Genomic DNA, 21,717 nt, shown 5'->3' on the forward strand with positions numbered 1-21,717 from the left:
CCCTAACCCCCTTCTTCCTTCTCTTTTTCTTCTTCTTTCCTTCTCCATCGGAATTGTTGTCAAATCCGAACGGTGTCCACTTTGCGATTCACCAGTGGTGAATTCTCTTAGCATGAGGCGATAGGTTACGAAACGATCCCTTCAAAATCTGGATTGATTGCAGGAAGCAGTCCGCGCAACCGAAGGAAAATATTCACCAAATATTTTCCTGCAGTCAGAAAATTACGAAACTAAGGCTGATCGATCCATAACTTCCTAATCTACGTTTTTCGTATTTACGCCCTTCACAGATTTGAACTACAACTGGGGCAAAAACACGACAGAGTGGGGATGATGGTGGTGGTGACGGGTGGAGTGGATGTTAGGATTATGGATGATAATAAAGATGAGGGTGGATAATTGATATTGTTTAAGGAATAAAGACGAAGGGAAAGAAGTGGTCGAGATCCCAAGGAGAAGGGAGGACTCGACAAACGAGGGAGATTAGAAGTTAGATGAGATCTTGCCAACAGTAGAGATGGCTAGTTGGTAAAGGAGGAGGGAGATTAGAGTAGAGAGACTAGAGAGAGGATAGAGGATGATAGAAACCAATATTCATTCATCATAATGATTTTGGCTGTCATCCACACCTTTATAGAGGCTGGCCAACAAGCCAAAATAATAATTATTAACTCTAATTCTAGTGGACTCCCGCCGATCGCATTCAAACGGGGTCGATCGCGTTCGAACGGAGTCGACCGCATTCGAATGCACAAAAGACATTCTCTGTGGATGCGAACTAATGCAGGCGTTCGCACGTGGGCGTTCGAACGTGCCCGACTGCCTTTGAACGCACATTTCGTGTTCTCTGTTTTTGCAAACTGATGCAGGCGATCGCAAAGGCGTTCGAACGTGCCCCCTTCTGCGTTCAAACGCTGCCTACAGAAAATTTATTTTAATAAAAATAAATAACTAATGCAATAAGAAAATACTCTAGCAAGGTATATCATGAGGATGAGAGATTTCAGTCAATTTGCTTAAACTCAGGGGAATGGGTTCATTCATATTTTTATTCGTCTTATAATTCATACTTTTTATATGATCACATTAAATATTATATTTCTGAGTGTAAATTAAATATTATACTTTTGTGTGCAACTCCATTTGGTTCGCTCAAGTGGTCTTCTCTCACCTCTTCTCCAGTCATATAAACTTTCTCTATTCTTACTATTTAAAGTAAGATTTTATTTCGAGCATACTGTATAACTTCATGCAATAAGCAACAACCTCCACTTTAAGTTCTATCTTATACCAAAGGTGGTCCAATTTTTCTTCAACCAGATATCCCACATGTTCATAGATTAAGTAGAGGCAGATGTCATCATGGAAAAGTGTAAAATAGCATGTATTTGGCAATGAAAAAAAACCAAGTTGTTCTCAAGTAGGATTGAACAAATCTTTGCATAAGCTGCCAAATAAAACATTCAAATGCACTAGTTACAGCTTTAGAGACATATCGAGGCACTTTTGGACAAAAGAAAAGCATTATAAGACAGACAAACACTTGCACTGATTGAGGCTTAATGTAATGGCCCACATAGGTGGAATGTACCCACAACATAAGATCAGTTGTTTACTTCATTTATAAAATCTCCTTGCTCCCTGTAAATCTGGACTTTGTCAGGTTCTGAGGCTATAGCCTCTTCTTCTTTTTTCTTTTCTCTTTTCTTACCAACTAATAAACTTAATATTTTCTTGCCTCTCCACATGCAAAAGCACACTATTTACTTTATGTAGGTGCACGCAGCACAAGAGAAATCCTTCAAAAAGTACTTCACGGTGGAGAAAATCTTCAAGCTGGAAGACTAATAGACTATTAAGACATAATCATTGGAGGGCAAATATAGTAACCCATTTGCATAGATCTAATACTTGTCCAACAAGATTAAGCAGCAGACAACTCAAATATTTGGGGTGATATAGTAACAATTTGGTTTTTATGGAGAAAAGAATATTAAACATCTGAGTCCTTATAAAATAAAGAAGAGTAGATATAGAAACTATAAAAAAAGAACAATAAAACTTATTCTTGTAATCAGTTCAAACTACTTCTAAGGTCACAAAATAACAGATAATCAAAATATAAATGCATGGTAGCACTTACCTAGACCAAAGTCGCCAATCTTTACATTGTCATTAGCATCAAGGAAAATATTACTCGGGGTGAGATCACCATGAATGATGCCATGATGATGTATATGCTCCAGTCCTTTTAGAATTTGGTAGAACACACGCCATGCTACTTCCTCGCCCAAAGGACTGTTTTCTGGACCAAGCATGTCCTTTAGAGTCCTTTGAAACACAAAAGATATTGAGAAACAAATAAATACTAGTGAAATAATTCTATGAGAATGCTTGAACAATAAACTGAATTAATAAGGTTGTCCAACAGTATAAACCACAAATGTAAAATTTATTTTCTAAAATTGGTAGGATACATCTATCTATTCACATATTCTAGGATATTGTTAAAAAAGTTTTACAATAATACAATGTCCCTTTCTCCTTGAATTCTTTTAACCTTTTCTGTATTTGTTGTGTTCACTATACTCCTTGCAACAACTCAATGTATTTGTTAAAAATGGCTTGTTGTTTACTTGGATAATTTAATGCTATAAAATATTATCCAATTTGTACAGAGGATTGTGCTAAAATGATCATGAGTCATAATATATCATTTAACTAATAAACCTTTAGTAGAATGTCTTGCGAATACTTGGTTATATACACTATGAATTTAGTAAAGGTAAATTACCTTATACAACATTCCATTTGAATGTGTAAATATATTGAGTCCTCAGCTTGTTCAGCTTCTAATAGGGTTCCGCATGAACTGTTGCTTTCATAGGCAACACCCGATTCTATCCATGCCTGTTTCACGCATATAAATCATTATTAAGCCAGTAAAAATAGTTAGAAGCATACAAGAACCCTAACTTCCATACATAAAGAGATAAAATTTCAGCCTCAAAGCAAACGTCTCGATTGATCAATCGTGAAGTATTCTTGTTATATAATTCATCTTCATTCAAAATTTAGATTAGGTTTCTATGATATGTCACCTGGTGGTATCGTACAATATGCTGATGGTTCAAGGATGAATGGATAATCACCTCCCTGAGAAATATATCATATGATAATACATGAATATATCTAAGGTATTGAAGCATACTTTAAAAGATGACACCAAAAATAGGTAAGTGTACTGAGAACCCATAAGAAGAGAAAGCAAATAGTGTTAGGGAACTAACACTCATGTTTAGCTTACCAGACTAAGGCGGATCTTACCAAATGTAGATATGCAAGAAACATAGCTAAGTGCATTAAGCATTCATCATAAAAGGAAAGAATCGAAGCAAGAGATATCTATCTATCTATCTCCATAATGTTCTGAATAAACTAAGAACAGCAAATACATCCCATATACTCATATGTATTGTTAACTTACCAATTCTAAAAGCTTAAATTGTCCATCTTGGACAAAAGCAAGCCCAAAATGGTAGAATGACGCCAAAACTCATGTTCACCCTCAAAGCCCATCAATTTAATGGGTTTTATATTAGTAAAGTAACCAAACAAGTGTTTATCTCAATACTAATACTTCTCCCTAGAATTACTTTATACCACCAAGTTATTTCAATCTAATAAGAAAACAAAACTACCATTTTGCCCTTAAAAAGATATCACTTTAATCAACTATCTTTTCAACCCTTCTCTTCCTCTATCTCCTTGTAATTTTTTTTAAATAGAATATCTATTAAACCAACTTCTTATTCTAGTTTAAAGACCACTCATTTATGTCAGATCAAAAGTAATGATGACACCACTATTATTTTACCAAAGATAACGGGATGAATGAGCGAGCCTATTTTGTCTTTCAATCTCCTGCTTTGTTTGATTGAACCTACCCAGACCTAAGTCTTTGAAGCCTTCATTCCCTTTGTTGCGTACTCTGGCACGTAGGCTTTTTTCCAGCCTTTGATATGACAATAATATGACTCTTTCAAAGGCTAGAGAATGCACTTTCTTTCTGCAGGACAGAATATCAGAACTTAGTGTGCAAGGCTCAAGAAAGGAGCGGAGAAGGGGTTGTGCGCCCTCCACCGCTTCAAATTGAGGTAGACACAAGAAAAAGGTAGGATAACCGAAATATGAGCACACTAGCAAGGCTCACTTCGCTTTTCGACGCAAAGCTCGCAGCTTCACTTCAAAGCCGCCAAACTCCAGCATCAAAGCTGGAGTGCCTTAGTCCTTTAGTTTTGATGCTTCAAAGAAGGCCATAGTATTGTCTTGCTTTGACGCATCCCTTTTGACTTGCTTTTTTGGGCTTAAAAATTATAAGAAATTGTCTTTTTGCGCTTAAAAACAAAAGAAGGCTATAGAACTATCTTAGTTTTGTGTTAATCAACCATCTTCAACCTATCGCTCTTTGATCAGTAGGTTCTACTAGGAATCGTAACCATCCTCCACAATTTGGCTTTGGTCACCGAACCATAGAGAACCTACCTCACAAAGATTTGAGGCAGAGAATAAAGTGAGCAAAGCAGTGGCATCAAATGGTAAGTTATGATAGACTGTAAGTTTGCGAGACCACAACAAGCGATCGACAACTACAACTTCCCGGCACGGCCATCGGTCTTCAATCACTTGTTCAATCAAACTATAACGAATCTTTCAAGGCTTGGCTAGCGAAGTCAATCAATTGAAGTAGCCATGGTAAATATGGAAATAGGCACACGTAAGGAAGTTCATCATTGATTTTCGGTTTAAGTTTTGGTTTCACTTTCTCTTTCAGTTGAAGGAGTAAATGAAATTGAATAAGAATAAAGAATTTCAAAAATGAAATAGTAATATCCCGCCTGGTCTCAACTCCCACAAGTGGTCAATATTGGTCGTGTACATTCCATCGATCGTGTATTGTCCCTTCAAGTCCTCTTTCAATCGATCAAAAGAGGGTTTGTCTTTGTTGTTAATAAGAAGCCCTTGGTCTCAGTCAGTCAAGCTAGTAAGGGATGGCTGGCAGAGGTCGAGTTGTCATCTGTCTATATCGCCTTCCTTTAGTGTGTGCTCACAATCTATATCTTAATCACTATTGGTCACTTTAATCAACTGTGCAATCAATCTCTGTGGTGCGCCCTATCTATAGTTAATCTTTTTCTATATTTTATCAGCAAGTATCATTAAAGGCAATAGATAAGGAAATATTTGATCTCATCTTAATAAATAAAAGTGTATAGCATAAGGCAAGTGTATAGCATAAGGCAAGTGCATAGCGCTATAAGCCAGCCAATCAGGTATGCGAACTATGCTAAGCCAAGAAGTAGGATAGGAGGAGCGCTAGTACCGAATCCTTAAGATTGGAATTCAATGTCGAGAAATTCATTCAACTGAAAAATACGTAAAAGTTCTTTGTGTTCAGTACTAGTGGGCACATAAGGTATTGTAGTATGAAAGTCCTAATGATGTTAGCTTTAGCTCTTCTTCTTCTGCTAAGGGTCATCCATAGCTTCTTTGCTATGAGTGAATCCCATGTAACGAACTCTTTGGATTCAATACTCCCCACTGCCTACTCTTTTGTCAACTGCAACTGAAAATTGTAAAAGACCCTCTTCATGGCCTTATTTTTCTTGCCTAAAACTTGAGTTTTTAGGTGTGTGATTCAAGGTAAGCAAGAAAAGGAGTACGCATTAGTAAGCTAAGGCTGCAACAGCTTGAGCGCATTGGCACTCTACCCTTGCTTGTTCAGTAGGACACTCAGTCGCTGCTTATTCTTCTGCACATTTCGGTGCTTGGCTTTTTGCTTCTTCCGCAGCTTCCCTTGCTTGGTTACATTAGTCCCCTAGATAGGCCCTTATTCATTGCAAGACTTGTTCAAATTCAAGCCATTACAAGACCTATTTCTGTTGGTAAATCTTTAGCCGTCGTCTATTGCCAAAATATCTTTTCTATTAAAGCCCCTATTTCTTTTTCGTTTTAGGGCACTCATTTTTTCTATTTTTTTATCTATGTAAATCTTTATTTTGGTATATCATGTCAACTTATTCTCTTTTCATAGTAGATCTGATCTTCTATACCCCTCCATTTCGAATATCTCCCTTTAGTCTTCTGGAGACGTTAATCTCAATCTCTCAAATGGTAAATCAAATGAATAAGTTTCATAATATATCCCCCTCCCACTGCTTTCTGCTTCTCCCTCGGTGTCAACAAAGTCCAATCAATTCATCAATTGCTTATACTTGACTTGCTCGCTTAGTTTCACGCTTCTGCTTGCTAGCAGCTCTTATCTTTCATTTTTTTGTTTTATCTTTTATTCATATCCCATCTTCCGCTTTCATCGCTCGTACTTGCTCTCTTCCGCCACGCTATCTTCTTCTTAGCCTCATTTGGTACTAGATACCACATTTTCTTCCCCTACATGTCCATGAACATATTTTTGAGTCTGCGACCATCTTTCAAAGTAAAATGGGGGTAATGGCGTGCGAGAACAAGAGCTTTAGTGTGAGTCCAAAAAAAGGGAGTGAATTTATGGGCCACTCACATGTTGGTTCTCAATTCTCATGCTTTCGTCTTTCTTTTAAGGTCCAACGGACTAGTTACTTGCATTTCTACTTTATTAGTAAGCAAAGAATTCCTTTCCTTTTTCTTCTAGTAAGTAGTCCATCTATCCATGTCTTCTTTTATTAATGATCTTCCCCCTTGCCTTTTGAGCTGGGGCAAGATATCAGTCTATTCATTCTTGCCTTTCATTCAATAAATCGCTTAGCTCTACTTCTCAATCAATCCCCTTTGTTCATGGCTTGAATTAATTGTCATTTTTTCCTTTTTGTAAAGATATTGATGGCCAGTTGATCCCATCCCGCCGAAGAATGAGTGGTTTTTTTTATTCAATCGGTCTTGGCCTAAGATAAGTGATCTCTGAAATTGAAAGGCTTTCAACCAAAAAATTACCAATATCATCGGTTGACGAGTAGCTCTTTCCAAATAGGTTGAGTAGCTCTTTATAGAAAGAGAATGGAAAGGAGCTCTAACGTTGGGATTCACACACAGTCTTATCCTATTCTTCTTCCAATGCTATGCACCTGCCTTTGAGAGCCTTTTAGCTGGTTCCCTTCATCAGCATCATTGAACCTCGTTAGTATTTCTAAGAGAATGTGAAGCTCAAAACGAATGGTCAAAAGAATTGATGATTCGTGTTTAGTTGTAGATCTTCGCATATTCTTAAAACCTGCATTGTAGAGAGGGGAAGAAGCACCCCCTTTTTCTGCTGCTCCCTTTGCAGATTATTGTCTTCCTAGAAGTGAGAACACTGCTGCCCGACTTATGAGCCCTTCACTCCCCATCTTCATCCGTCATGCCACTGGTACTAAAAATAAATAGATCACTCTAGCTTTCCCCCCAATGGAATGATCTGGACCCTAGCGAAAGGGTCTCACAATCCGATGACAAAGATAGAAAAGCTCCCAATTAGGTCAATAGCAGGTCAAGTAGCTGATAGACCAAATAAGCGCAATATTGTGACGAGCCCTTTGAGCTCTATTTTGGATTCAATAGCCTGCACTTGCCTTTAGGGGATCGAAGTTGGATGAATCTCTAGTGATTCATTCCTTCCATCAGCATCATTGAACCATGTTAGTATTCTAGAAGAACTAGAAGCTCGAAAAGACCGGTCAAAGCAATTGATTCGTTTTGTTCTATTCTTCTCCTTGTTTTATAGCACACCCATGTACAGGGAATCAGACTGAAGAAATACATCGATGGCCTCAGAAAGATTAGCTCGGATTGAACTGTACCTATCCCTATCAGTCAAGTGTGTTTGCCCTCAGCCGATACGAAGCCAACCCAACTCCCATCCCCGTGAGTGAGTTTTGCTGGTCATAAAGAGAGGGAAAAAAGGGCATAAGTTAACGTTGAATGACTTTATGATTGTTTCGAAGGCGAGAAAGGGAAGAGATAAACAAACTAAAAAGGATCGAGGTAGTGCAGTGGCATCGACCTATCCAACTACGTCTCGACCGGCCTAGCTGCTAGTCCCCACAGTGAGGCTCAGCTAGTTGCTTCAATGATTTTGGACAACCTTGACAACCACCGGGGATCTACTTATCGAAGGGGTATTACAGCTAAAAAAGACTTTGATTATCTTAACCATTGGAGCGAGATCATTTAATCGATTACGATGCAAATGCAACTAACATGATGTGCCTTAAAATAAACTTTCCGTGAAGGTTTTCGGCCCCTTGGTAGTTTGCTTAGGTTCCCACCTCACCCAAGTGGTTCGTGCATACCTTGCTTCAAGGGGTTGGATCTTCTATCCAAGCGTTAGAGACAAGTTTGATACTAAAGAAACGGCTGGTAAACTCATTCGTTGGTCCACTTCAATATCTGTCTGTCTTTCGATTATCTATGTATATATCTTTTTTGACATTTTTTAGCTCATTTGCATTCCACATGAGTCCGTTAGCAATCCCAACCCCAGCTAACCTTTTTTTTCTGAAACCACCTCATTCATCAACCTATTACCCTTAAACAACGGGACTTATGTCCTAATCCCCACAGTTATGCCCAATAGAACATGGGGAGAAATCACTTCAATCAACAATCATTTCAATCATTCTCTCACTCTCTCTCTCTCTCTCTCTTCATAAGCTTTTTAATAAAATATCTCATAAATCCATTTCTTATTCTAGAAAACATGATCACTTTTTCATCTTAATTCAAGCATGCAGCAAACATGTATCAGTGCAGACCTACAGGCATACAATGTAGACATGCATGCAATGCAGACCTACAAGCGTGAAACGCAGTAGAGGACTTATAGACATACAGTGTAGACATGTATGCAGTGTGGATCTACAAGCATGCAACACGGACATATATGCATTACAGATGTAAGCATGCAGTGCAAACCTATAAGCTTGCAATGCAGACATGTATTCATATAGATCTACACTATACAAGAATTTAAGCCTCTTCTCATTTTTAACCATGTTTTAAGAAAAACGAGTATTAGATGTCAAACTAGGTTAAAAAGGTCAAATAATAATTTTAGCGCTCAAAATTGGTGTTAATATTTATTAACCATGTTTTACGAAAAATGGGTATAACATATGAAAATTAGGTTAAAAGGCAAAACAGTAAATTTAGCAGTCAAAACAGTAGTTAATATTTGGTAATGATGCTCTAAGAAAAAAAAAAAGGATATAACATGTTAAAACCAAGCTTAAAGGGAAAACTATAGTTTTAATGTTCTTAACCATGTTTTCAGAAAATTAGGTATAACATGTCATTCACAGGCTAAAATAGTAATTTTTGCAATCAAAATAGGTGTTAATATTTTTTAACCATGTTTTAAGAAAAATAATAATTTATCTTATGTATTAGTACTCAAAAATTCTCAAAGCAATTTCACTATTCTCCTTCACTTTAATTTGAAATTCATCTCACAACAACTTTAATAATCACGCTACTACACTAGTTTCCAACCAAACACCATAATAGCCTAAATGGTGTATAAGCCATGGTTCCATGTTTCGGCCGATCTCGAGTGGCCAAAACTAGTCTATTGACTGGTTTCAGCCAGGTATCAGCTAGATCGGCTGATCCCGCTCTATACGGGCTCTCCTCTCTTCTCTTAAACCATCTCTCTTCTCCCTCTAATTGATTTTCAATTCTTCTCCCACTGGTGCCCTATCTCTCTTATTTCTCTCTACTTTCTCCCTCTAGCGCCTCCTTCTCTGTTCTTTTTCCTATTTCTTTTCTCCAATCTCTTTCTCTATCTGTCTCTTTCTCCTTCAATCTTTGTTACTACAGAAGATTTTCTGCTATAGTAACAAAGAGTGAGATAGAAAAACAAGAGAGAGAGTGGAGAGTGAGAGAGAGAGAGAGGGAGGAAAGAATTGAGAGGGAAAGAGAAAGGAGAGAGAGAATAAATGAAAAAAATTAGAGAAAAAAAAATTACCTTGCGACAGTAAGAAAGAGAGAGAAAGAGAGATTGAGGGAGAAAGAGAGAAAGAGAGAAATAAAAAATTAAATTTGCCTTGTGGCAATAAGAGAGAGAGAGAAGATAGAGAGAAGGAAAGAAAATTAAAAAAAAAAAAAATTTGCCTTGGCAATAATAGAGAAAGAGAGGAAAAGAGAAGGGGAAAGAAAAGGGAGAACTAACTCAGTACTCATCAAAGTTTTGAATAAGTTTATGTAATTTTCTTATCATTTTTCTAAATTTTTAGAAATTTTTCTGTATTTTTAATTAATATTTAGAATTTATATGATTAAAAAATAGTCCGATCCTAAACGGGCGGCTGATACGACCGATACTTATTGTTTTTTTGGATGGCCAATTGCGATACCGAGTTTTAGAACCTTAGTATAAGCTTTCTTATACAAGTTTAAGAAATGAATATAGCTAAACTAGTTTGGAAGTTATTCCACAACCAAATGCCACCTAAATGTTCTATGAATAAGCCCTAGGATGAGGCACAACATCGATAACATGGCCTACTTGAGCCCCATTCTCATTAGATCAAGCAAGTATCACCATAGGTGCATGTCTAACAGTGACGACATTATCTACCGTTATCTGCCACTGATTAGCAGCCTGTAATACTCCAATATTCATGTGAAGTTCCCGTATCTGACTAAGCCTTTTGAATGCCCATATTTGCTTCAAAATGCATGTGATATATGTGAACCTTCACTCCCTTTGATTGCATGAATGGAAAAATAAGTGACAGTTTAAGAAGAAAGGTTTGGAAAAAAAAAAGAACTTACCTGATTATCTCCTTGTTACTGATATCATCAACATCAGCACTGCTCAGACGAATCTTTTTGATTGCATACATTTTTTCATCCAATTTGTGTTGACATGAAAAGACAACTCCAAAACCGCCATGGCCTGCAATAGAAAAGAAAGAATAAAAAGTTAGCACAAAAATGCAAAAAATATGTAGGGAATGATAACTTACAGGTTAGTATGATCAGTTCCTCACCGATCTCTGAGATCTCATTGAAATCTTTGAAATATCGAGAACCAAAATACTCTGGATCCTCGTACTAAATGTTGTCATGCAATGTTATATGGGTGAGAAACAGTTAGGCTCATCTATAAAAGAGAAAACATTCTATTTTTAAAGTAGATCAATATATCATACCTCATCATGATCATCACTGCTAGCCATCTCAAGCTTCTACTTCTGCATAGTATAAATAAATTATTGGTTAGGCAAGCACTACATATTAAATGCTTCTACTTTGACTCATTCTACTATAATAACTCTGGGAAAGTTCTGCTCAATACACCATAAAGTTTTAAATTGTAATACAAGGTTGATCTAATTCAAGCTTGAACTCTTTCGACCTCTTATTCAACTTAAATTTGATGAATTAAGTTTGAATTACATTCAACTGCACAAAAATCATGAACAAACAAGATCTAGCCAAGCGTGATTTGAGTTCATCACAATTATCGCCAAGCCTTGTCTTTGCGTGATTGGAAATTGGCTTAAAATTAAGCTCTACCAGAAATTAAATGAGTCGGACTCTGAATATCAATCCTATGCTTGAAATTAATTTCAAAACAAGCTTGATGCTTGAGCTAGAGACTACAGAAAATTCCTTCAGTCAGGTTATTTGGCAGGCCTAAGTTGGCTATCAGACCACATAGTAATCAAAAGTAAAATAGTTACAAAAATATGTTAACTATTCTTAAAGAAATTCAGGGCTGCCAAGTACCCAAGACTGCAGGAACTTGCTGCAGTCACGTCTGCAGAGGATCTGTTTTTGCCACTAAGTGCTGATCTTCTGTGTATAACTAATGAGAGTTGATAATTGAACCAAAATCCAACATCAGCATGCAAGCAAATGGGTAATGGTCGAATATTTCTTGGGGTACAATAGTAATACATCAACAGATATAAATCCAATCATCCCACAAAAAGAAAGCAAGATAAGACTAATATGAAAAGAGAGCCAGCAATAACCTTACCTTGTTAAAGATGGTTTGGAAATATATAACAAGGAATATTGAAATGCAACTGTATTAATTCAAGAAATCAGATGGAATCATAGAAATGCACATGAACAAAATGAGACTCAGTATTGGATCACATGAACAGGGAAACCAAACTGATTAGTGCAAACTCAATGGGATAGTTGATGCGGACATCACTGATAGGACACGATGGCGTATGTACTAGCGCAGGGGGCGTCGACAGTTGATGATCCCTCTTATAGGGATCTGTTTCTAATTTTGATTTATTTAGGGTGACTTTTGTTTATTTCCTATGTAGAGTATTTTTTTCTTAATTCTATTGTAGGTCTATATATAGACCCGTTATATTTTCTTTAGAATTTAATGAAAGTTTATGTGATTTTATTCTCTGAAGAATTTTGGTGTGAAACCATTTTCTTAGTGTGGAGGTGTGAAACCCCGTTCCTTTCCTTCTTATTTTCTCTTCATCTTTCTCCACCACGTTTTACATCATTTTGGTATCAGAGCGAAGGATCCTAGTTTATGGACGCCCCTCCTCCCGAGTTCTACGTCGCTCCACATTTATTCTTCGCACGACCAATCGCTCCACGAACACCGGAACGTCAAAAAATCTGGCGTACGACAAGTAAGAAAATTACCGTCGACGAGAAACAAAAAGAATCTCTTGTCATAGCGGAATCACCACCGCGTAAGATCCCAAATCCTTCAAAAAATAATTGTTGTTGCATTATTTAGTGATCTAATATTCCATCTTTATTATTATTTTTTTTAGATTGAAAAAAAGGAGAGAAAACAGCACGTCTCTTTTGCTGTAAAAAAAAAAAAAATTCAGTGTTTCAAATTTTCGAAAATTTTCATTTTTGGCTCTTAATTTCTATTAAATCCCAACCAATTCCTTCTTTCCCTAAACTTCCTACCAAATTTCCTATTTCTTCTCAACATCCCAACAAATCCTATCTTTCCTAATTTTTCTCCCTCCAATATTTCTAATTTTCGAATTCCCTCCCTAACTTGAAACCAACCCCTTCAAATCAGCTCCAAATCCAAACCCATTAACCCTCACACTTCCAACTCAACCCAATCTTATTAAACCCATTAAACCCATCAAACCTAAACCCAAAATCCCTTAGTCCAAAACCCAAACCCTGTTAGACTAAACCCGCAACCCGTTAATCATAACCACTCAACCCATTACCCAACTTCATCCCCAACCTCCCCCTCACCTCACACCAAGCCCTAGCCCTTTCCCGTCGCTGCTGCCCCAACGCTGCCCCAGTTCAGCGCAGCCCCGACGCCGTCGCTCCACCCGACGACGCCACCCCGGTTCTGCCCCGCCCCGACGACGCCACCCGACGACGCTGCACCGATTCTGCCCTGCCCCACCCCGCCTCGACGCCTCCACGACGACACTGCCTCGGCACCGCTACCAGGGTTTCTCGACAGCCCACCTCCTCCACCTCTGACGACTACGTTCTTCACCGACGCCATTCCTTTGACGCCTGCAGCCATCACTAACGACGCCGACGCCGACGCCCGTGCCGTGATCTCCCGTGCTTCGTTCCCTATCGTAGCTCTGACTACGACCATCACTGCTGGACCGTCCGATATCTCCACTGTCTCAGACTTTGCTGCCGACATCACCGATATTGCTACTGACCACTCCCTAGTGCTGACGGAAAGGACATGTACAACAACACATTGTGGGCGAAGAGGGGAGGAAGAAGAAGGGTGAAAACAAATTAATCAATTTCAATTCTTTTTTTTTTCTCAGATGGTCAGGTACATGCTCTTTTCAATGTATTAAATATTTTTGGGCCATTCTTTTCTAGTATCATCTCTAAACTTTTATCAATTCCTATTGTCCACATATAGTGAGGGAGAGATTATATAGAAACCTTATATGCTTTAGTCTTGATATTAAGAAATGAACTATGCCGAATAGAATATTAGTATTATGTTAATTTTTGGAAAGAAATTTAACGGATTTGGCATTTATGAAATGTGACTTTTGTTTAAAAACCATTAAATCTTGACATTAGTCTTTGAATCTCCTGAATAGAAAATCTAAATTCAATTAAGTATTCATTTTTAAGATTTTGTTGACTACATAGCATATCATCTCATATCATTTAGATCAAGACATTTGAATTGGATTAAATTTAGGAGACGTCTACATTCCATTAGGTTAGAACACTATTTAATTTTGTTTAAATTAGCAAGCATAAAATATAAAAAATAAAATAAAAAAATAAAGTAATACATAACTCACTCATTGCATATTAGTGTATGCCAACACCTAGAGGTAAAGCTTATCTCCTCAGTGATTCTAGTGAGTCCAGCAGTAGCAGTATGGATCCCGAACTTATTAAAAAGTTCGACGATATTATGGGACAACTAGGTACCTTAGCTCAACAAGTCAGGGATACTCAGGATACTTTGCTTGGGTATCAACGGGTGACCGATGAACGACTATATAGGGTAGAAAGACCCCGTGAGCACACTGCTCCTCAAAATAATCACCGCCTTGACCTTGAGCATAGTGAATCTCCCACTCCTTTACCTCGTCAACACTTTCAAGGGAATGAACGAGATCCTGATAAACGGTACCTTTGAAGTATTAAAATTGATGCTCCGATGTTTGATGGTCATCTAGATCCGCAGCACTTCTTAGATTGGATCAAAGACATGGATCGTTACTTTAAATGGTATGATATGTCGGAAATCCGTAAAGTCAGATTTGCTGCCATGAAATTGACTGGGAAAGCGAATCAATACTGGACCAATATTGAGACTCTTCGTGAGATTAGGGGTGAGCTTCTAATTGAAATTTGGGTTGACATGAAAAATGAACTAAAATGTAAATATCTTCCACCTTCTTATTACCCTAAACTTCTAGACAGATGGAACCGACTTACCCAAGGGAGTAAGTCAGCTAAGGATTACGTTGCAGCCTTTGATGAATTGCTTGTTCGGTGTAGCGTAATCGAATCAGAAACCCCTATGAAAATCTTGTCCAGATTTAGGGCTGGCCTACGTGAAGAATTGAGGAGTGAACTTTTTGCCCGTAATATTGATACTTTGGTAAAGGCCTACAGCTTAGTTCAAGACTTAGAAGAGTCTAGACCTAACCACATCTCAAGAAATTGTAAAACAAGACCACAAATTCATAAATCCTCCACAGGTCCTCATCAAGCCAAAACTACCAATCAATCTTTTAACCGATCTACCCCTAGCCCTTCACAATCCAGGGTAGAATACAAGGATAAGAGCGTCGAGAAAGACTTTTCTAAGGTTAATCCTTGGGTCAAATGCTACAAGTGTCAAGGCTATGGACATGTTGCTGCAAATTGTGCGAGCCCGTATAAAATAAGTTTAATTGAGAAACCCTTCGAAGAAGACTCTGAACAAGATTTTGATGGATATGTTCACCATGTAGACGGTGAAGGAGATTTTGAGGATGAAGAGGAAGAAAATACCCTAGGATGCCTGAGGCACATAGACTCCACCAGGTTACATGTTGTTAGATGTGCCCTCTCTCAACCTAAAGTCAATGATGATTGGAGACGCAGCTCCATTTTCCACACGTTCACAAAAATTGGAGGTAAAAATTGTAAAGTAATTGTGGATAGTGGCAGCTGTATAAATGCCGTATCTTCCACCATTATTTCAAAACTAAACCTGAGAGTAGTTTCCCATCCTAATCCTTACAAGGTTTCGTGGATCAATTCAACCACGCTGAATATAAAAGAGCGTTGTTTGGTTCCAATTGAATTCACGACTTAAAATCTGGTGTGATGTATTAACCATGGATGCGGATCAAATTATCCTTGCTTGGCTATTTGATAATGATGTGCATATTTATGGCCATTCAAATATCTGCATGTTTGAACACGAGGGTAAGAAAATCAAAATTCTTCCCTCGTAGCCTAGAGGTGGTAAGATGGAAAAGAAGACTGATCCCATCCACTTGAACAGTAAAGTCAGCTTGATTAGTGCGAGAAGCATTGAACGCGAGATAAGTAAAGGAACTCCTATTCTGATTCTTGTTGTTCGAGAAATTCTAAACGAGCCTAGTGAATCGATTCTTTTTGAAGCCACTGCTGTGATTGAGGAATTCTTGGATGTCTTTTCAGAGAATCTACCGGATGAATTGCCACCAATGAGAGATTCAACATGCTATCGATTTCGTCCCAGGTGCATCTCTTCCTAACTTGCCTCATTACAGACTTAACCTAACCGAACATGCTGAACTCAAACGACAAGTTGACGAATTATTGAGAAAAAGCTTTTTGAAGGAAAGCCTAAGTCCTTGCACAGTTCCCGCATTGTTAATGCCAAAGAAAGATGGAACCTAGTGCATGTGCGTCGACAGCCGCGCTATTAATCGAATAACGGTAAAATACCGTTTTCCCGTTCCTCGTTTGGATGACATGCTGGACATGATGGCAGGGGCCACGATCTTTTCAAAGATAGATTTAAAAAGTGGTTATCACCAAATTCGTATACGCCCTGGCGATGAATGGAAGACTGCGTTTAAAATAAAAGATGGGTTATATGAATGGACGGTTATGCTTTTTGGTTTGACTAATGCTCCGAGTACTTTCATGAGAGTGATGACTCAAATATTACGACCTTTTATGGGACAATTTTTAGTCGTATACTTTGATGACATCCTTATCTATAGTCGATCTCGGGAGCAACATATAGATCATCTTCGTCAAGTCTGCGCTGTCTTGAGGAGAGAGCAACTGTATGCAAACCCTAAGAAATGTACGTTTCTGACAAACAAAGTTGTTTTCTTGGGTTTTATTGTCTCATCTCGAAGGAGTGTCTGCGACCCCGATAAGGTCAAAGCTATTAAAGAGTGGCCTGAACCCCGTACCATAAGAGACGTGAGAAGTTTTCATGGACTCGCTACCTTCTATCGTCGGTTCATCAAAGGGTTTAGTACCATTATGGCTCCAATAACAGAATGCCTCAAGAAAGGTAAATTTAAGTGGTCAGCAAGTGCTACTAAAGCTTTCACTGAAATCAAAAAGAAAATGGTGGAAGCCCCTGTCATGCGACTCCCCGATTTTACTAAAGTTTTCGAGGTCACTTGTGACGCTTCTGGAGTTGGTATAAGGGGAATCCTGAGCCAAGAAGGTCATCTGATTACCTACTTTAGTGAAAAGTTGAATGAAGCTAGACAATGATATACCACTTATGATAAGGAATTTTATGTTGTGGTTCAATCTCTGCACTACTGGAGACATTATTTGTTTCCTCAAGAATTTGTAATCTTCTCTAACCATGAAGCTCTTCGCTACCTTAACTCCCAGAAGAAGCTTAACGCTAGACACGGCAGGTGGGTTGAATTTTTCTAGGACTATACGTACACCTTGCGACATAAGTCTGGAGCAGACAACAAAGCGGCTGTTGTACTGAGTTGTTGCATGATTCTTCTTTCAAGGATGAATGCAGAAGTAATAGGGTTTGCTAAAATCAAAACGGAATATGAATCATGTCTAGATTTTCAAGAAGTTACAATTTATTAAGCGATGGAGCGACTCAAGAAATAGATGGTTTCATCTTGCAGGATGGCTATCTATTTAAGTCTCGAAAGTTATCTATTCCCAGCACCTCGTTAAGGGAATTTTTAATTTGGGAATTGCATGCTGGGGGTTTAGCTGGACATTTTGGGCACGCGAAAACTATTGAAGCTACGGAGCATCGATTATTCTGGCCAAGCTTAAAGAGAGATGTTATGAGACTTATTAGTCGATATCATGCATGTCAACTCGCTAAGCAGTGAAAGCAAAATACAGGATTATACACGCCTTTACCTATTCCTAGTTGTCCTTGGCAAGATGTTAGTATGGACTTCGTACTTGGACTTCCAAAGACCACCTGAAAGCATGATTCTGTTTTTGTGGTGGTGGATTGATTTTCAAAGATGGCCCCACTTTATACCTTGTTCTCGAACTTTTGACGCCTCTCGAGTTGCTAAAATTTATTTTGACGAAATTGTTAAGTTGCACGAGCTACCAAAAACTATTGTATCAGATAGGGATGTAAAATTCACTAGCTATTTTTAGAAAACCCTATGGCATAAGATGAGAACTAAGCTTCAGTATTCAACCGCTTTCCACCCACAAACTGACGAGCAAACTGAAGTAGTCAATAGGAGCTTAGGTAACCTACTGAGAACTCTTGTCGGCGAGAATCTAAGAGACTGGGATCAAAAACTGCCAACTGCTGAATTTGCATATAATAATTCTATTAATAGATCCATAGGTCTGAGTCCAACTGAAGTAGTATATGGTTACAAACCTAGACAACCTATAGATCTCATTCCTATGTCCCATTATCATAGGTTGTCTGAGTCTGCATCTGCATTCGCATCACATATTCATGACTTGCATAAAGAAATCAATAATAGAATTACTCAAAATAATACTAATTATAAAATTCGAGCTGATCTAAGGAGATTCAAAAAATTTAATGTTGGAGACTTTGTGATGGTCCGAATACATCTAGAACGGTTCCCACCTGGAATTGTCAAAAACTTGCATGCACGAAGTGCCGGAACTTTTAAAATTCGCAAGAAAATTAATGATAATGCTTATGTTCTAGATCTCCCTAGTGATTTCAGCATCAGTTCTACTTTTAATATTGAGGATCTAATAGCTTATAAATGTTCAGATTTTACCACAGATAATCCACTAGACACTGAGCCTACCCATGAGCCTATTTATGAGAGACCCTCTTTACCTCCACTTCCCAATATTCCACCTAACACAGCAGACAAAATTGATAAAATTTTAGATTACAAAATTATTTCAACTAGAGAAGATGGATCCCAACGGTATCTAATACGTTGAAAAGGACGACCTACATCTGATGACACATGGCTTGATCGTCGCGATTTAGAGGAGCATCACCCTGATACCTTAGAGCAGTATGAGAGCAGCAAAGCAGCACACTCGACGGAGTTGACTTCTCTCCCACTCAGGGAGAATGATGCGGACATCACTGATAGGACGTGATGGCATGTGTACCAGCACAGGGGGCGCCGATAGTTGATGATCCCTCCTATAGAGATCTGGTTCTGATTTTGATTTATTTAGGATATCTTTTGTTTATTTCCTATGTATGGTGGTTTTTGCTTAATTCCATTGTAGGTCTATATATAGATCCGTTATATTTTCTTTGGAACTTAATGAAAGTTTATGTAATTTTATTCTCTGAAGAATTTTGGTGTGAAACTATTTTCTTAGGGTGGAAGTGTGAAACCCCATTCCTTTCCTTCTTATTTTCTCTTCATCTTTCTCCACCACGTTTTGCATCAATAGTACTCCTCGTGGACAAGTTTGGCATAAGACTTCATGTCACAATGAGATCCTCCACTAATGAGAAGTGTGCAAATGTATAGCTCTTCTCGATATGCATAGTAGTGCACCTAAGGATAACATATTCCATGAAAATGTCATGGCGGTTGCTGCCAGTAGTGTATACAACTATCCGCCTTTCTTTCTAGATAAAATACTAAAGTTGAAAATTAAGGATGTATGAATTTATTCTACGGGTTGAAGTTGCGAGAACATTTATATAGAAAAAAAGTATAGATGTTTAAACATCAATATAAATATAAAACTTAATAAAGCACATGATTCTGTAAACTACAAACAGAAAGCCAGAATTTAATTTAAGTTCAAGCTTCAAAGTTCAAACTAATATCAAGGTGACAGATCTACTACCTCCGGGTCATTTAAGCATGTTTCTTCCTTCTTTTTGCTGCTCATGGTGAAAGATAAAATTTCCTAAAGACAAACAAAGAATAAAATTATATTAATTATGATGACAAGAAAAAAGCACCTCTTCAAATGAATTTGAGTCAAAATTACTCAGTTAAACTGAAATAAACTGTAGGATGTGGAAGAGCACTCACAGGGTCGACGACACTCCGACGGCCAAAACCGATTATTGCACTTCCGACGGTGAAGGACGAAGAAGAATATTAAGATGAGGAAGAAGAAAGGGAAAGAGTAGGGGAAGGAGGAGGAGGTAGAGAAGAAAAGTCCAGTGCCCCCGGCGGAGGGGGTTTCCCAAGCTTTTATAGCTGGGCATCGCGGGATTCCAGATTTCTTTCTTTCCCTCCATTTAAGGAAAAAAAAAATAGGTTCTCTTTGGCCTGAGAGTGTTCTTCTCTTTCGCCTCCGGAGATGGGATCAGACCCTAAACAGAGAGCGACGCTGGCTTTCTACTGAGACGAAGGGAGCGGGACCTTTCTATTTTAGCAGGAGGACGATTTCGAATTTATAGGTAGGAAGCGGGGAAAGCCCTTGTTCCTCTTCTCGTTAGGCTCCTCCGCCGAGTGACTTTTCCATTAACACTCTATTTTCATTGTTTTTCGATTAACATCTCATATTTAAAGATTTTGTAATCTAACCCCTCCTTTTTAATATAATTTTTTATATGGTACCTCCCAACCATTTTGATATTAATCGAAAAATATTATATTAGAATACTAATATAGACATTATTCTTTGGTGGGATAGGATAGGGTTATTCAATACTATAGAAAAAAAAAGAGATATATTTATAAAATCCTCAAAGAAGAGGTGTTAATTGGAAAATGTTGGTATGTTATTTGAAAATTTTCCTTTTTTAGAGTAATTTAATTTAATTGGAGTGCTAATTAACATAGCTTCCGTAGGATCGACAAGAATAAACGATGTGCGTCCACATTGGGAAATGGGGTAGACTTGTATGGATTCGGAACCCAACTAGTAGGAGCATATCCTTAAAATAAATTCACACGTGGCCAGTCAATAAACCTGGCTCAGTTGAACCCTATATCTGCATTAACTAAATCGTAATTTATTATGCTAACATGCGAAAGGCCAAATCATAATTATGATAGTAACCACAATCTGGATAAAAATTAGGGTTTTATACATAATTGCCACTAAAACATTCAAAATATCATAATTATCATTATGTTATTTAAAACATTATAATTGCCACTCAAATGTTACTTTTAATTCTTTTAGAATTATTATTATGGTTAATTTTTAACAAAATATTCTTAACAGATTATTACTAATTAAAATTAACAAACACATGCAAATAATAAAAAAATCTATTTTTCTTGAAGTTTAGAGCGTAAAAAATTTATTAGTAATTTTTATCTCGCATAAAAGAGAAATTTTCTATGTCCTATGATGTGATCAAGGCCTAATCCAGTCATCTCACGAGAGAGATTGGGTTCACTTGATTGAACATATTTATCGTAGCATTAGTTATTTATTATTTTTAGAGAACTTTTAGTATGCATCAGGCTTGTGTGGTCGAACATTTGGCTAATGGCATTCAAATGCACAATATAAGAACAGCCTTCATCGAGGCATTCAAACACCCAACTAATGAAGTTCAAACGCCACAACTCGAGAACGGTCTTCATCAAACGCCCACCAACGACATTCGAATGTCGCAGTCTGAGAGCACCTTCATCTAAGGGTGTTTGAACGTCATCTACTGGTAGCCAGTTCAATGCCCAAACTGTACATATTGGGAATTTGAGGAAGTGTTCGAACACTCGTCTACGACGTTCAAACAACTTGACGCCGAGATCATTTTATGTTAGAATTAATTTAAATTTTTAAAATTTCTAGCTAACCTCTAAATCCGTTATTTGCTCATAAGTTAGACAT

General features: G+C 37.7%; 2 protein-coding genes across 3 annotated transcripts in view; one reads left to right on the forward strand and one right to left on the reverse strand.

Annotated features, from left to right (window-relative positions):
• Window positions 1-20,406, reverse strand: part of LOC140800940 (eIF-2-alpha kinase GCN2-like) — a 38,644-nt gene extending 18,238 nt beyond the window's left edge. For both annotated transcript variants that reach the window (XM_073155876.1, XM_073155875.1), the window contains exons 1-8: window positions 19,953-20,406; window positions 19,762-19,824; window positions 11,184-11,225; window positions 11,022-11,085; window positions 10,804-10,927; window positions 3,102-3,156; window positions 2,795-2,910; window positions 2,144-2,331 (exon numbers count right to left, since the gene is read on the reverse strand). In XM_073155876.1, coding sequence (XP_073011977.1) covers window positions 2,144-2,331; window positions 2,795-2,910; window positions 3,102-3,156; window positions 10,804-10,927; window positions 11,022-11,085; window positions 11,184-11,210 — 574 coding nt within the window. In that variant the 5' untranslated portion in view covers window positions 11,211-11,225; window positions 19,762-19,824; window positions 19,953-20,406. The remainder of the gene's footprint in view (window positions 1-2,143; window positions 2,332-2,794; window positions 2,911-3,101; window positions 3,157-10,803; window positions 10,928-11,021; window positions 11,086-11,183; window positions 11,226-19,761; window positions 19,825-19,952) is intronic.
• On the forward strand, window positions 14,657-17,217 carry LOC140801158 (uncharacterized). Its single transcript, XM_073156161.1, has 2 exons — window positions 14,657-15,531; window positions 16,707-17,217. Exons 1-2 carry the CDS (start codon window positions 14,657-14,659, stop codon window positions 17,215-17,217), a joined length of 1,386 nt encoding a protein of 461 aa, XP_073012262.1.
• Window positions 20,407-21,717: the final 1,311 nt, after the last annotated feature.

The sequence above is a fragment of the Typha latifolia genome, chromosome 14 (genome assembly GCF_019914945.1).
Source record: "Typha latifolia isolate L0001 chromosome 14, TyphaL0001v2, whole genome shotgun sequence".
NCBI lineage: Eukaryota > Viridiplantae > Streptophyta > Magnoliopsida > Poales > Typhaceae > Typha > Typha latifolia.

Bases quoted from the DNA above. Each gene is read 5' to 3' on its own strand.
- LOC140801158 (XM_073156161.1), top strand. From the start codon at position 14,657: ATGTTTGATGGTCATCTAGATCCGCAGCACTTCTTAGATTGGATCAAA. The intron at 15,532-16,706 runs GTTACATGTTGT...CCTTATCTATAG, and splicing joins AGGCACATAGACTCCACCAG to TCGATCTCGGGAGCAACATA.